Consider the following 15,610-nt stretch of genomic DNA (forward strand, 5'->3'; position numbering starts at 1 on the left):
CCCTGTGGCCTTGACCTGTTGTCTCCCTAAGCTTGTAAGAGAGATTCATGTTACAAAAATAACTGAAACCATTTCTGCCCAATGTTGCATATACACAACAGGGATCAAATGTGTGTGGCTGTGGGCTGGGCAGAAATGGGATAAGGAAGGGCATTGCTCAGAGGTGCCAGTGGAGCCCAATGCCTTTTATTAGGACTGTAGTTGATCTTGCCAAGAGCACAGTCCTGTGCTGCTCTATTCAGAAGTAAGCTCCAGTCTCTTCACGGGGGCTTACTCAGGAAGGTTTGCATAGGATTAGAACCTTAAAGTATATTTTGACTTGTGGGGTGGTGTTTGTTTTCCTAATGAGTAAAGCAATAAAGGGGGAGTAAGCCCCACTCACTATAACGGGCCTTACTTCTGAGTAGACAGACACCCCTAGGAGGGGGTTCCAACCAGACTTTGCCCAAAGCCTCTGTTTTCAGGTCAGACAGCTTACTTATCGGACTACATCTCCCAGCATGCAAGCGGAATTTCGGAGGTCGGCGGAACTACTCGAGAAAGCACCCTCCCGGCATGCACTGCTTCACCGCCCCTCAGTCGAACTACACTCCCCAGCGCACTAGGCTCGCTGAACCCTATGGGCAAACCAGCATGCCTTGGTGGTGGCATGCTGGGAGTTGTAGTCCTGAAGTCTTTGTTGGCCTAGGGCGAAGCGCTCCCCCCACCTTGTCGCGTTTCGTTCCCTCGGCAGAGTCGGGGCCTTCGGGCGGCGGCGGCGGCGGCTCCCCTCTCCCCGACGGCCGGGCCGGGCCGGCCCTGGCGCGCCCTCCCCGCAGAGGCCTCACAAGATGGCAGCTGAGGTGGACTTCGGGGACCGCGAGCTCTTCGAGCAGCTGGACGCCGACGAGCTGGAGCCCGCCCCGGCCGCGCAGCCGCCCCGCGCCCGCCTCGACGGGGAGGGCGCCGAGGAGGAGGCGGAGGAGCTGCGCGGGCGGCTGCGGGACTGCGAGGACACCGTCAGGCAGCTGCAGGCCGAGAATATCCTGCCTGAGGCCGAGCAGAAGCAAGCCCATTGGGGCTAGTGGGGTTACTCCTGGGAAACCGGATGGGGCAGCCGTGAGACCCCACGCCAGGCGGGTCTACTCAGAAGTAAGCCCCACCATAGCCAGTGGGGCTTACTCCCGGGTAAGGACTGTAGCCTGAGTCCCCCCTCAGTGTCACTTCCTGCCTCAGTGTCTCTGGCTTGTTGAGGGAGGCGCAGGTCTGTGCCCCAAAGAGCTTCCAATCTGGGCAAGGCTGGCCCACCCTTGAAGCTGACTGAGGCGGCTGCCTCAGGTAGTGCATTGGCAGGGGGCACCGCTTTTGCCCAACCAGGCCTCCTCCTGCTCCCTGGATTGGGAGAAAAAAAGAACAGGGTGGAGAGGAGAGTGGCGGGCAGGCAGCCCACTGCTTTCCTCTCCTCCGTGCTTGGAAGATGCTCTCAACCAGTGGTACGGGTACTGCCAGTGGAACTTGCCTGGTGGTACTCGCGGAATACCTGCTGCAAGAGACCAAGAACACAACAAACAGCAGTAGGAGGCTTGACTCAGTGGGCAGAGCTCCTAAGCATGCTTTTCCGCACTCCTGAGCCTCTTACTGGTGTTTGTCACATCTGGTCTCCCACCCCACCCCAGAAGTGACTGGCAATGATGCTCTAACTCAGTGTTTCCCCTCATTTGTCCCCTGCTTTACCACTTCACATCATTCGCTTCTTGGAAGTGCCGCTGGAAACAGCTGGCAGCAGTGCCATCCCCAGTTACCTCCAGGTTGTCACATTGCACCTGGTCTCCTAGACGCAACCAGGTAAGAGGCTCAGGGTGGACCAGAGGGCTTTATCAAGCATGCCAAAAGTGCATGTTGGAGTTCTGCCCACTGAGCCAAGCCACCTACCGCTGCATGTTGCATTGCATTGCATTTCTGGTCTCAATGGCAGGTGGCAGGGTCCCACGAGTAACACCAGACACCAAGTACCACTGGTGGTACAAATGCTACTGGTTGAGAAACACTGCTCTAACCTGCCATGCTTTTCTCCTCCACTCTGTCCCCTCCTAACTTTTCTAACCTGACCCGGGGGGGGGGGGTACATCACTAGATAAGAAGGTGGCAGCATTTGGCCCCCTGTCCCAAATGCTGTTGGTTTCAACAGAAGGTGTGAAGGAAAAGTAAACAGGGGAAGAATGTACAGTTATTTCAGTGTACACATTCCTAGATTTGAAGGAAGTGGGAGAGGTAGCATCTTCCAGATGTGTTTGTTTTTTTTTAAAGTATACTACCTGCACTCATGGTAAAGAATGGAATAGCAGACCACCAAGGGTCTGTCACCTAGAAACTAAGAGGAAGGGGCAGGAAATGAAGGTGGGTTAAGTGGCAAGGTGGGGGAGGCAGACAATGTGATTGTTTACATCTGGAGCACCAATTCTAGTTATTACTGCAGTGAAGGGGTTGCACTAATACTTTTGGATTTGTTATTCTGAAGCAATAGTGTGATCTTTAAGTTCCTTAACACATGATAAACATCATGAACTTAGAAGAAAACTGAACATCTTAACTCGACCAAGGTATGTGCGAATAGCTCTGTTGTGTGAGATGCGTTGATTGTTACTGGGATCCTGGAAGCTAATTCGGTTAAGCTCGAGTTTGGGTGTGTCCTATAAGGTTTGGTTTCTTTGAACACCAGAGTCTGGGTACATCTTGCTGAGTGCTGTCTGCTCTGATTGACAGTAGCTCTCCCAGGATTCAGACAGCAGCCTTCCCAGTTCTGCTGCTTGTGCTTGTGAAGTGGTCATTTAAAGAAGATGATATCTAAGTAATTGGAGGAGTTATTTTTTTCACTAATATTATGCTTTAATGTTTACGATGCATTCAGAAAGAGAAGAATTTTGGTATTATAAGCTGTTCTTACCATGCTGTACTGTGAGAAGGAAGGCCTATTGTTAGCAACAATGGGAGGAGGGGTAAAACATTATTGCAATCGTAGTTATGTAAGTATGCATGACACTTCACAAGGTACCTGCCCCAAGGAGCTTCCAATGTAACATTGTAAGCTCCTTGAGTCAGTTACCTTGTATTATATATTGGCAACCTTCAGTCTCGAAAGACTCTGGTATCGCGCTCTGAAAGGTGGTTCTGGAACAGCGTCTAGTATGGCTGAAAAGGCCAATTCGGGAGTGACAATCCCTTCCACACCGGGAGCAAGTGCAGTCTGTCCCTGGTCTGTCTCCCTGGCTCTGGGCCTTCCTTCTTTGCCTCTTAGCCTCAGACTGTTGGCCAAGTGTCTCTTCAAACTGGGAAAGGCCATGCTGCACAGCCTGCCTCCAAGCGGGCCGCTCAGAGGCCAGGGTTTCCCACTTGTTGAGGTCCATTCCTAAGGCCTTCAGATCCCTCTTGCAGATGTTACCTTGTGAAGTACAGTATAACATTTGGCACAAGGGAAACAGTGTAGGCAGGAGTAAACTGGGGAAAACTATGTCTTTGTACACAGTTATATGTACAGTCCAGTTGGTAACCTTCAGTCTCGAAAGACTATGGTATCACACTCTGAATGGTGGTTCTGGAACAGCGTCTAGTGTGGCTGAAAAGGCCGATTCGGGAGTGACAATCCCTTCCACAGTGGGAGCAACAGTACTTAAGCTTATATATGTACAGTACTATAGTGGGGAATGGTGACTAAGGAGGTGGTACCAAAGGTTTCATAGAAGAGGGGATTTTTGAGGAGGATTTTGAAGACCATCAGAGAGGAGTCAGTGCTCTGGTTAAAATGTTACCTTGAAGGTAACAGTTTTTAACAGTATGTACTTGAAGGTGCAGTATTTCCCAACAACATCAAAGACAATTTGTGGGGTGTTGCAACCTTCTATCAACCTGGTCTTGTGCTTTTTTTAGCGGACTTGAAGTGGATGATTCTAAGCTTGATGGGCCTTTGTTGCAGATTTTATTTACGAACAATACCATTTCAAAGTAAGTGTATATTTTTTTTTCTTCCTTTGCCCTAAGTTTTCATTTTTCAGAACTCTTGGGACTGATGCACGTTCTAGAACTTTGGACCACCAGGCTCACAAGCCTGTACATTAACATAAGAACATAAGAACAGCCCCACTGGATCAGGCCATAGGCCCATCTAGTCCAGCTTCCTGTATCTCACAGTGGCCCACCAAATGCCCCAGGGAGCACTCCAGATAACAAGAGACCTCATCCTGCTGCCCTCTCTTGCATCTGGCCTTCTGACATAACCCATTTCTAAAATCAGAAGGTTGCGCATGGCTTGTACCCCATAATGGATTTTTCCTCCAGAAACTTGTCCAATTCCCTTTTAAAGGCGTCTAGGCTAGACGCCAGCACCACATCCTGCGGCAAGGAGTTCCACAGACCGACCACACGCTGAGTAAAGAAATATTTTCTTTTATCTGTCCTAACTCGCCCAACACTCAATTTTAGTGGATGTCCCCTGGTTCTGGTATTATGTGAGAGTGTAAAGAGCATCTCCCTATCCACTCTGTCCATCCCCTGCATAATATTGTACGTCTTAATCATGTCCCCCCTCTTGCCATGGGCCTTGCCACCTCCATGTTTTGATTTTGCTCAAGCTTTGTTTGTTCTTAAAAAAGAGAATTGGAGGGACTGCTTGGATGAGAGTAAAGGAAAGATAAGCATATGTAAATTAAAATAAATCAAAAGCAGGCCTCATGCTGCGCATTGGTGTCCCAGATCCTAAAAGGTTGAAAGCTCGCTCCGGGGGTATTTTTGAAAAAAGCTTACTCCAAACTTCCCTTTCAAATTTAGGCTTTGATTTCATTTTGTCTTAAGGGTTTTGGGGGGGGGGGCTGTCAGAAAAAGGAAATCGCACTGCACAGCATAATTTTGAATTTCAGTCATGCCACCCAAACATTGCATAGGACAATATCCACACCCCTTTGTTTGGGATGTCGGATCTACAAATTCTTCCTTAAGGTCATGAGAAGTTTACACAATGAAATCCTTAGTGTGAACAATTTGCAAAAGCAGTATTAGGGCGAGAGAGAGAGAGGTGCTCTGTCACTTCATGTGGAATTTAAAAATGAACAGGACAGTCTTATCTCTTGTGTAGGCAATATCATCAAGAAATAGAGGATTTTATATCTAGTTTAGCTGAAAGATATGAAGAGCAACAGACAGCTGATCTCGACAAGACCTGCTTCAACGTTAAGCCTCAGGTATTTACATATTGATGGATTTAATTTAATTTAATTTAAACATAATTTTCATTCCGCCCCCCCCCCCCTTCCAGTTTTGTATGGTGGTTGTTGTTGGTAGCCTGAGCTTTAGTCTTTCTCATTCAGGAAACGTGTAAGGGGGAGACAAGAGTGCAGACCGAGTGCTGCACCTGGCACTTACTGCCCATCACCCTACTTTGTTTTTTGACTGGTAAACTGGAATTGGATTGGGAAAAGGTAGTCTTTGCTGACAGTATTCAAAGCTAGAAAGTACCAGACAGAAAGAGGCCACAACCATGGGAAAGCCTTCCTCTCAGGTTCACACAGATCTCTCAAATCTGACAGGTCTCCTTAAAACCAAATAGAGTGGAGTAGTCTGAGAAACTGGCTCTCTGGTTGGTTGACAGCACTGTCTAAGGCACTGGTTCCCAATCCTTGGTCCGTGAAGCACAGGTGGTCTGCAAGATCCTGAGAAGTGTTCTGGGAGGCCTCAGAAAAAGAGTTTTTGACCATTTCCAGCATCTCACCAAGCGAGCTGGTCCCCCTCAGTCCATCAGAGAGAGTGGAGAATAGTCCACCACAGCTGTTGCCAAAGTGCACACTGTTCCTGTGTACAAACGGCTTCTCCACTCAAGTCAACAGAGCTGTTGACCACCAAATCTTTAGGAAGGCTACTTGTAAGGGATTAAACCAAAGACTTCTTGGGAGGTCTGAACAGGGAGAGGAAGGATTGGTGCTGTGTAGTTATACTCCTGCTTGCTAAAGATGACTTCAGTTCTGCAAACCACGGTTTCTTTTTTCTTATCAGCCTTCTAGTTTTGTGTTGGAAGAGGACTACAAGGTGACACGCTCCAATACATCAAAAAAAATCAAAGAAGCGTTCAGTGTAAGTTACAGTTGTTTTGCAGTGGCATGTTTTTGAGTCGTAAGTTTTAGATTTTTCTGCATCATCCATAAATGGCTGACAAGTTTTGTAACTAGCCATGTAATTCTCATTGCCTTGAATAATTGTAGTTCACTAGGTAACTCTTGGAAGACTGTATCTTGTATTGATTGGACATAGTCGTTGAAATTCAGGATCTAAAGTCTGAATTGTGAATCCTTAAAACGCAAGAGCCATTCTTTTAATGTACTTAATTATATCAGAATAGATACTTGTGAAATATTTAAGTACATTTTTTAAAAAAAGAGAGAATTGTAATGTTTCATTTTGATAAAATACTGACACTTTTTGACTCTTTCTCCAGGTTGTAGGAAGTGTTCTCTATTTTACCAATTTTTGTCTTGATAAACTGGGGCAACCTATATTAAATGAAAATCCTCAGCTGACAGACGGATGGGAAATACCCAAGTATCCTATTTAGTTAAATGTAATTCCTTTTTCCTGCTATCATCGCTACTTAATGCAACCAGTAGTAAAACAGATTGACTCTGCCTCCACATTTTGAATCTACAACTACCTAAGCCCTAGTGTCTTAAAGTGATGGGGCACATAGTGCTTTTGTTGGAGTCAAGAAGAAAATCTTATCCTGGATCGATTTCCTGCTCTTAAATGTTGATGTGTCTTAATGTCGCATTTCTGGAAAGAGGATAAGGCAGGAAATGTAAGATACATCCATAACCCGTACTAGAAAGATGGCACATTTTAAAGAAGACAACCATTCTTTCAAGCAGAATTTCACTGCTGCATTGTTGTTGGTGATTCTGACTTTACCTTTATTAAGCATAGGGAAAATACCTGTAATAACGGTCCTAACTCTTTTGGGCTCTAGTCAGAAATAATGAGCGCACACACACAAACTCTGTTCTGCTTCCTACAATGGCAATTCCTTATTGAACTCTTAAGATACCAGCAAGTGTTCACGCAGATTCTTTCTCTAGAAGGACAAGAGATACAAGTAAAGCCTAAAAGGTTTGTATTTCTCTAAACCTACAAAGATTTATCGCTTAAAAACCTGAAATGCCTAGTGGTTGGTTAGTAATAGCTGTGCCTGGTGGTGGAGTAAAGCACCCCTTAGATTCATAGCTTTAAAAAAATGCTTTTAGTGTTTTTAATTGGGTAATAAAAAGCATGACCAGAGAATGGTGCAACTTGTTCTACGTGCACAGGTGGGCTTTGGACCTCTGTCTTCCAAGCAGCAGCCCCTGCCATGTAGACTGTCCCTCCATGCTAAAAACGAAGGGCGTTCTCAATACATTTTGTGATATGGGGGTGGAACGAGTGGACCATTTGGAGGACCTTGGGCACAGTGAGCACCTAAAGTGCTCTTCAAACCGCTCAAAGTGCTCCATTTTCCTTCTCGTATCTCTCCTAGGAATCAATTTTACTTGGGTTAGAGAGAAATGACAGCAGGAATGAAAGGATTATTAACTTGCCAAGAAAGTATACTAGATGAGTGCTTTGGGGTGGAACGGGGTGGGGAGATGCGGAAATCGGATTGAACTAACACTTTAGATTGTTTAAAAATAAGGATAATTCCCCTCCCCCCAAAAAACTAATATGGGTTGTTTGGGCACAGATGTGGCTTCACATACAGCGGGGCTGCTGAAACCCTGGCCCTGGGGCCAGATCCAGTGTTTAGATGGATCCATCTGCCCGGTGAGCGGCCCATTTGGTTCTGCCCAGGTGCTGCGTGACATGCTCCTCATTCTTGTCTTCCTGGACATCCTGTTGCATGGCCTCCTGAGATGCCAGGCAGCGGATGCGACTGCCCAGAGTGCCGCTGTCCTCTGAACGAGGAGGACTTTGCATGGCACCCAGACAGAACGTTCAGATCTGGTCCAGATGGGGACCGCATTCCAGGTGCACAGCAGTCGTGACTTTGAACACCACTGACACAGAGTAATATGTAGTTATTTCCCAGATATTTTGGATAAATAAGAATCATGGAAGCAACCTACAAGGTCTTCTAGTCCAACCCCCTACCCGTAGCAGGAAATCCTCCTGGAAAGGCATTGGTTCTAATGAAGCTTGACGAACGTAATAACTAAATTATGGTTTGACTACACGCTCCCCTTGCATGCTCTGATTCCCACCTTCACCTTCTGGTTTGCACAAGCTGTGATTTCTCAAATTTGAACATTGCAGCAAATGATGGTTGAGGTGTTGCTTAGATTGTATGAACTTAGACTGAGATCCAGGTGTTTCATTATTGGCATTTACTGGTTAGCATAAGTTTAGTCCAAAATAAACATTTCTGTATATAGCATCCAAATTGTCAACACAGTGATGCACCTGTCATCCTGGTGCATCATGGTTACAATACAGACTTCTCAAATACCATGATAATTGGGCTTTTAAGTATACAGAATGGGGTTCTTAAAAGGATTTATGATGCAATTACATTATTTTTTGTCATATTGAAAGTGTATTCCTTTTTCAACGCAGGCCAAAACCCCACTGTTTCAATTGTGGCTCTGAAGACCACCAAATGAAAGACTGTCCACAGGTGAATATTCCTCAGCCTTCTCATGTGATCATCTCCGTTGCAGATCAGTGAGGGAGAAGGAAAAAAAGTAGTTTGCTGTTTAAGCATACTGGCCCTTTGGAGACAGAGGCAATAAGCGGCCATGTTGTCTTCCTAGAAGGGTACTTGAAGTAGTCTAGCTGAGCTAGACTAGCTGTCAGGTGAGGAGGAAGATCACAGCTGGAGCTACCACGGCAAGGAAATATTCCCCTCTGTGTTATGGGCCCAGGGGGCAATGTTCATTCACTCTGGTGGGACAGCCTTTCTCGTGGCTGTGGATTTGATTCCAGCACATGACGGTGCCATGGGTGGCATGCTCACTCTGCCATGCTTCGTGGTGATCCTCTAGAGCAGGGGTGCCCAAACCCCAGCCCGGGGGCCACTTGCGGCACTCAAGGCCTCTCAATGTGGCCCTCAGGGAGCCCTCAGTCTCCAATGAGCCTCTGGCCCTCCAGAGATTTGTTGAAGCCCACACTGGCTCAACACAACTTCTCTCAGCGTGAGGGCGACTGTTTGACCTCTTGAGTGAGCTGTGGGATAAGAGCTCCCTCCACTGCTTGCTCTTTCACATCTGTGATGCAGCAGCGGCAGCAAAGGAAAGGCCAGCCTTGCTTTTTGCAAGGCCTCTTATAGGTATTGAGCTATTGCAAGACCTTCATTCATTCATATAAGTTCATCTTTAATATATTCATTTATGTAAACTTATTCAAATTTTAAATGTAAAGAATTAATTCTTTATTTCCCCGGCCCCTGACACAGTGTCAGAGAGATGATGTGGCCCTCCTGCCAAAAACTTTGGACACCCCTGCTCTAGAGCAACCCTACAGATGAATCTGAAGTGAATTTGTGTGTGCAGTGTGGAAATTAGCTTTGTCCTAACTTTTCTCCCAACTATATTTTAGCCACGAAATTCTGCCCGTATAAATGAAAAGAGGAAACAGTTTTTGGATGCTTGTGGTGAAGCAGGCAACCAAAACTTCCAGCAGCGGTATCATGCAGATGAAGTTGAAGAACGGTTTGGAAGATTCAAACCAGGAATAATTAGGTATCTTTTCTCCCACTGGGTAGACACTGTGTCTTTCATTGCTAAGGAGCAACTGAGCTTGTTCATTAATGAAATGGAGCAAACTATTCTCCATGAGCCTTAATTAGGGGTTTCTGTTTCAAGGTAGCTTAAAATCTTACTGTGTATAGTTATTTCCCAAGACCAGCCTGATGGTGGGAAACATTTACATTCTCAGCACATGAAAGATTTTGAGTAAGTGGTTCAAGACGATAACGTAATTGGGTTAGGTAGGATGATGTACCTACTACATGCAATTTGACATCCACCATCTTCTTGAAAATTTGCTGTGCACGGGTGAGAACCCTCAAGCACAAATCTCCATCTCATTTCAATGTGGCCATGTTTTCCACCTGTGCATAGGCTTGTATGTATGTGTTCTTAAAACGTGGCGGTTCAGACAAATTGTCCAAACAGTGGAGGACGTTCTGCTCCTTGGCATTTCTCCTGAGACTTTGTCTTTCTTTGCTACCATAGTGAGGAGCTTCAAGATGCACTTGGTGTAAACGATAAGACGCTTCCTCCCTTCATCTATCGCATGCGGCAGCTGGGTTACCCCCCTGGTTGGCTCAAGGAGGCAGAAATGGAGAAATCTGGGCTCACTCTCTATGATGGCAAAGGTAAAATGGCTGTGTGTGGTGTTTGGTTTGGTCCCTGCTCTGGTCTGGGGAGCTGACCACCCCCACTCTTTTTAATTATTTTGGTTATTGTTTATTATAATTTGTTTTTTATGGAGCTTTGTGAGCCATCTCAGGCATGTGCTTTACCATGGGAAAGATAGGATATAAGCTTTTTTAAAAAAAATAAATCAATAAAATGAGTGACAAGGAAGACCCTGATTAGTTTACTATACTTGCAGCTGTTTTTTCATAGCCGAGGCAGGAGATTAGTCCATTGCACTTTACTTTGGAAAAAAATCCTCCCTTGTGATTTCTGGATGGAGAGTGAAGCTCAAAAGTTATTGCAATAGTGTTACTTATCATTCTGGTCCATCTTATGGGAGGCTTCCCTGTTGAGGGTTTTCCAGCATAGCCAACTTTCTGTAATACCAAAGCTGTTAGTCGTATTACAGATGTCATTATCGGTTGTGTTGCCAAAGCTTCTGCATAAGCCAAAGCTTCTATATAAATCCATTAACATAGTTTTCTGAACTTTAGTCACACTGAAACCTGTTAGTGTCAATGAATGTGTGTGCTAGCACAGCCTCAGTGAGACTTCTTGACTCTGTTCTGTTGTTGTTGTTGTTGTTATGGTCTTGTCTGTTGATTTTTATAAATCCTATTTGCTGATAGGAGTTCTTGACTCTTGCTGCATTTCGTTCCTGGAGAGTTCCTTTGGCAATGGCTGGTTAACTATTGTAAAGATACAGTAGTTAGGTGGTGCTATCTTGGAAGGCCTGCCTATTTCCATGTTGATCTGTCTCTATGCCAAGATAATGTTTGCAGGCCTCTTCTCCAGGTGTCCTCACCTTCTGAAGTTAGCAGATGGTGACCAGCAAGGGGGCCTTTTTGATTGTGACACCCAAGCTCTGGAATGGTGCCACTTCCATGTCTTTCTTGTGCCAGGCAAAGATGTCTTAGTTTTCTCAGGCTGTTCTAATTTGTGACTTGTGGTGTTTGCTGTTATAATTGTTTAGTTATATTTTGTGTGCCACCCCAGTAGAAAATGGCTGACTGTACAGGTTGTTGTTTTTATTTTATGTATTTAAGCCATGCATGAAGACATGGCTTCTCCTTTCTTGATCAGGTAGTCTTATGGGATGGTCTTGTTTCTTATCAAAGGGCTGCATAATCTGTGCATCCAGTCAGAGGCAAGGGAAGCTGGCTGTTGAGTTTGCCAGATATTCTTGTGCCAGTGATACCAGTGACATTTGTGGTGATTTTGTTATAGCTTCTCCTGGTGGTGAAATGGAGGAGGAAGAATATCACCAACAGACGCAGCGTGTCACTTATGATGTCTCCAAGTTGATAAACTATCCAGGTTTTAATATGTCCCCTCCATCTGGAGTATCAGACGTAAGTGCCAATGTCATATATTTGTTTGATCTGCTTTTTTTTCTCCCTCTGCACCCTCCCCCCTCCCAGTGCTTCTGAGAAGCTCAGTGCTGCGTATGCGGTCCTTTTGTGCATTAGGCATCTAAGCCTAATGACTGTGAACAATCATAGTTTAGAAATCATGAACAAGCTGTGGCAGGGTTCTCCCACTCCCTTCTCCTTTATATAAGTTGAAAGATTCCACTTTAAGTTTTGATTATTAAGTCAGACACACCAGAACCTGAAGTCATTGCCTGATTCTGGTTTATTAGCTAACCACATTTAGAAAAAAAAAAAAGTTTCCCATGATTGTATGTAATGTGAAACTACTGTCTGAAACTGAAAGTGGAAGCTTTCAGTCTTCCTCTTGCACATGAAGGAGAGACGGCTTGCAATCCCAAGGCTCCTTCCTGATTATTGGTAGATGATTGAAACCAGCACACATCTACTGGTATAGTAGTCTTCTTGTTGCAGTATGGTACAGCCACACAGTTCCCCTAGTCTTGCATCTTAATTGATACCTCCTTTTCCTAACATTAGCCCTGCATTTCTTTTGCTGCAGGAATGGAGATTGTTTGGTTCCATACCCTTGCAACCATCTCAGCAGAAGGATATCTTTGCTCATTATCTTTCCACCTATCATTCGGTGAATATATTTAAATGTGTTTGTAACGGTTATGTGTATCCGTGTTTCCAGTTTACAAAAGTATTTTTTCATCTTCCGCCCCCTTACAATTCTTCAGTTTTGATTGTCAAAGATGTAAATATGAGAGACGTATATTAGATATTGTGAATGTTAATCATGTTGGGTACATTCTCCCAAATCCTTCATACTGTCTGATTTTTTCCTGTACTCTTCTGAATAGTTTTCTCCTTTCCCAGGGCTCTTGATGAGTAAGTTAATTACAAAGCCATCAGTTACTGTGGGTTTAATTAATCTAGCCATATCTCTGGCCACCAGAATCCAGTTTTAATAAAAAATACTTGTACTGTTACTACAAGATACACAGGCTAGAACTTTTGTAGAAAGAGTCTCCAGGGTAAAGAATTCCAGAGCTGAGAGGGGAACCATTGAGAGCACTTCTGTGCATGTCCTTGAGGTCTTGGACTTGCTGTATAGGTGGTAAATTTGAGACTGTTACACCATTGATTTTAAAGCCATGTGGGAATATAGGCTTGGAGGAACTCCCTAGGTGTGTTGATTCTAGGCCATTGAGGACTTTGTGGGTTATAACCAGTGGCTTGAAGAAGGAGCCAGCGAAGTAGAGTGTGCTTCTGAAGACCCAATCTAGTAAAAAAAAATGCTGTATTTCTGGATCAATTACATCTCCCTTGCTCCTTGACTTTCTCACTATTCAATCCTCAGGTAGTCAATTTTCTAGCAAACTTCTCTGAAGTCACTTTGTTTAAAAATGGAAGCTGGAAACCCTCAGGATACCTTTGAGGGACCTCGCCTGCCCAAGAAATGTGAGCACAGTCCACCTACCAGTGCTGAATACTTTTCTCTTGTTTCTTTCCAATACTTCCTTAGGCATCTCCAAAGTCCAGCAGCAAAAGGGCTTCATCTCACCAGAGTTCTCATAATCCAAAAAGACAGAAAGGAAATAGCGCTGAAGTATCATCAACTGATATGGAGATGGATTCTGGTATACCTGTACTGATTATACATCCCCAAATAAAATTCATAAAATACATAACTCATTAAACACATAACTCATTTTGAAATACTTGCCTCTTCCGGGTGACCAGGTTATAAACATTCCAGTCCATTTTATTTGGACACTAGTTTAACCCCAGTCATTGAAAAATTGCCCTTCACAAATAGGCTCATGTTATTTGAAGTGGATCAGAACTAAACAAGAATTAAATAGGGAATTTCAGAGTGTCTTTTCTCAATTTCAGACTTGGAAGCTCCACGTGGTTCTCCAGGTTATGATGGCTTCCAGTTTCAACCTCCGTTGCCTCCTGGATCTCCACTGAATGCAACTCCTCCGCCATTGCCACGAGGCACCCCTCCATGCACACCCAACTTTACCCCTCCTCGACCTCCTACCGGTACCCCACCACCACTTCTCCAGAGTACTCCCCCTTTCACTCCTTCCAGTGATTCCGCTCCATCAAGAGCAGAGGACCCTGGCATGGATGAAGATACTTTGACCTTAGAAGAGCTTGAGGAGCAGCAGCGCCTCATCTGGGCAGCCCTGGAGCAGGCAGATGGTACCAACAGTGACTCTGATATTGCTGCAGGGACTTCTTTGGCAGGGAATTCTGTGGCGTCGTCACCATCTAGAATGGAATCTGATCCTCTTCTAGAAGCAGACTGCAAGAAGTTGGATGTATCAGAAGCAGGTCCTTCAGATGACGGTGAGCAAGTACCCAAAGCAGAGGAGCCTGAGCAGATGCAGAGTTCAGCTGATGAATTGGTTGACTTAACAGAGGAAGACCCCAGTCATGTAAATTCTGAAGACATAGCCGGGAGCTGCCCCTCGGCCTTAACTTGCGAGGCAAACCACGAGGAAGGCAGCTCTCCTGTGGTCACTGGAGCCGAAGCGTCTTCTAAAAATGCCAGCCCCGTCCCTGACATGAGCAAGTTTGCTGTAGGAATAACGCCTTTTGAATTTGAGAACATGGCTGAATCGAGTGGGGTTTACCTCCGGATAAGGAGTGTGTTAAAGAACTCTCCCAGAAACCAGCAGAAGAATAAGAAGCCTTCCTTTTAATTGCCCTGCTGCTACGGGACAGTTGTACCCTAAAGAAACATACCCATATAACTTGGGGTGCTCCTTTGTATGTACTTGTATAAAAACACCATTAGCAGCAGATACCTGATGGAGCTGCTGCTTTGTTCTTCCTAAAATTGTGTATTTTTATTTTTAAAAGTCCAGCGTGCAGGGCTTCCATTTTTATTTTAGCGCCTGAAGATGAACCTTTCCATTCACAGGAGCGAGTCAGTCTACCTAGATAATGTTCCAGTCTCCTCCAAATAGGGGTGAATCTTTGCACTCTCTTTTGACTTGAGTTTTGACAGCAGTAGTGGGGTTTTTCTGTGCTCTGTTCATGATGCCTGTGTTTTCCACATTCAGCAGATTGTCCTGTAGATGCATTTACCGTCATGGTTTTTAAAAGGTTCTAAATTTTTAAAAATGCTTTGTTTCTCCCCACCTGCCATCCTCCCCATAAAAAAAAAACTAAAACAGAATCCTGGCAATCAAAGGGGAATAATCAGGGAGTTCTTTGCGATGATCTCTACGCTTTTTGAAGAGTTTTATAATAATTTATGTGGGTCAGGTTTTTTAGTGGCACTTCCTGCTTTTTTTTTTTTTTGGTAACATCATTGGATATTTGAACTTGCTGTACATATGTCAGTGCCCTGTGTACAGAGGTTTAATAAACAAGATTTTGTTTTTCATAAATGTTGTGTGCAAGCATTCCAAATAAGCGGTATAGATGCTTGGCAGCAAAACATGTTTGTGTGCAATACATCCCAGGTTCAAGCCTGACGGCTCAAGTTTAAAAGAGGGTGTTGGGTTGTGGGGCTGAGAAGGGCCCTTTATCTGGGAGAACTGCTTCCATACAGAAGAGGCCATAGGTATACTGGATGGATCCGTGATTTGGTACAAGGCAGCTTCTACTTGGTTATTTGTGGTTGGCGGATTTGGAGGGGCAAGGCAACACAGGTACATAAAAATCAATAGAGGTAAGCCTTATGGAAAATTCACCTCTCTGAAGGGTTAATTGTCTTCACTGCAGAAGATCATAAATGGGTGGAGCTGCTCAGGATTTGCCTAAACCTGTCCATGCTGTGATTGGTTTGTGTGAGGAGCAAATTCACCACCT

At 44.9% G+C, this 15,610-nt stretch overlaps 1 protein-coding gene across 2 annotated transcripts; it reads left to right on the forward strand.

Moving 5' to 3' along the window:
• The first annotated feature begins 701 nt into the window (after nt 1-701).
• ZCCHC8 (zinc finger CCHC-type containing 8) lies at nt 702-14,652 on the forward strand. 2 transcript variants are annotated; one of them, XM_066609830.1, is made up of 14 exons: nt 702-1,020; nt 2,537-2,579; nt 3,904-3,978; nt 5,105-5,210; nt 6,019-6,096; nt 6,458-6,561; nt 7,057-7,122; nt 8,599-8,659; nt 9,580-9,722; nt 10,218-10,360; nt 11,631-11,755; nt 12,336-12,419; nt 13,305-13,419; nt 13,676-14,652. In XM_066609830.1, the coding sequence occupies exons 1-14, from the start codon at nt 831-833 to the stop codon at nt 14,491-14,493; spliced, it is 2,151 nt and encodes a 716-aa protein (XP_066465927.1). In that variant the 5' UTR covers nt 702-830; the 3' UTR covers nt 14,494-14,652. The 2 variants fall into 2 exon arrangements, with proteins under 2 accessions (XP_066465927.1, XP_066465926.1); XM_066609829.1 differs by lacking the exons at nt 702-1,020; nt 2,537-2,579; nt 3,904-3,978; ... (1 more) ...; nt 6,458-6,561; nt 7,057-7,122 and having other exon boundaries at nt 6,015-6,096.
• The last annotated feature ends 958 nt before the right edge of the window (nt 14,653-15,610 follow it).

Source organism: Tiliqua scincoides, chromosome 14, assembly GCF_035046505.1.
Source record: "Tiliqua scincoides isolate rTilSci1 chromosome 14, rTilSci1.hap2, whole genome shotgun sequence".
NCBI classification, from domain to species: Eukaryota; Metazoa; Chordata; class Lepidosauria; order Squamata; family Scincidae; genus Tiliqua; species Tiliqua scincoides.

What these genes read in the sequence shown, in the direction of transcription:
- ZCCHC8 (XM_066609830.1), top strand. Translation starts at nt 831, where the DNA reads ATGGCAGCTGAGGTGGACTTCGGGGACCGCGAGCTCTTCGAGCAGCTG. An exon ending in CACTCTCTATGATGGCAAAG is followed by an intron (nt 10,361 to 11,630) that starts GTAAAATGGCTG and finishes ATTTTGTTATAG; the next exon opens with CTTCTCCTGGTGGTGAAATG. An exon ending in ATCTTTCCACCTATCATTCG is followed by an intron (nt 12,420 to 13,304) that starts GTGAATATATTT and finishes ATACTTCCTTAG; the next exon opens with GCATCTCCAAAGTCCAGCAG.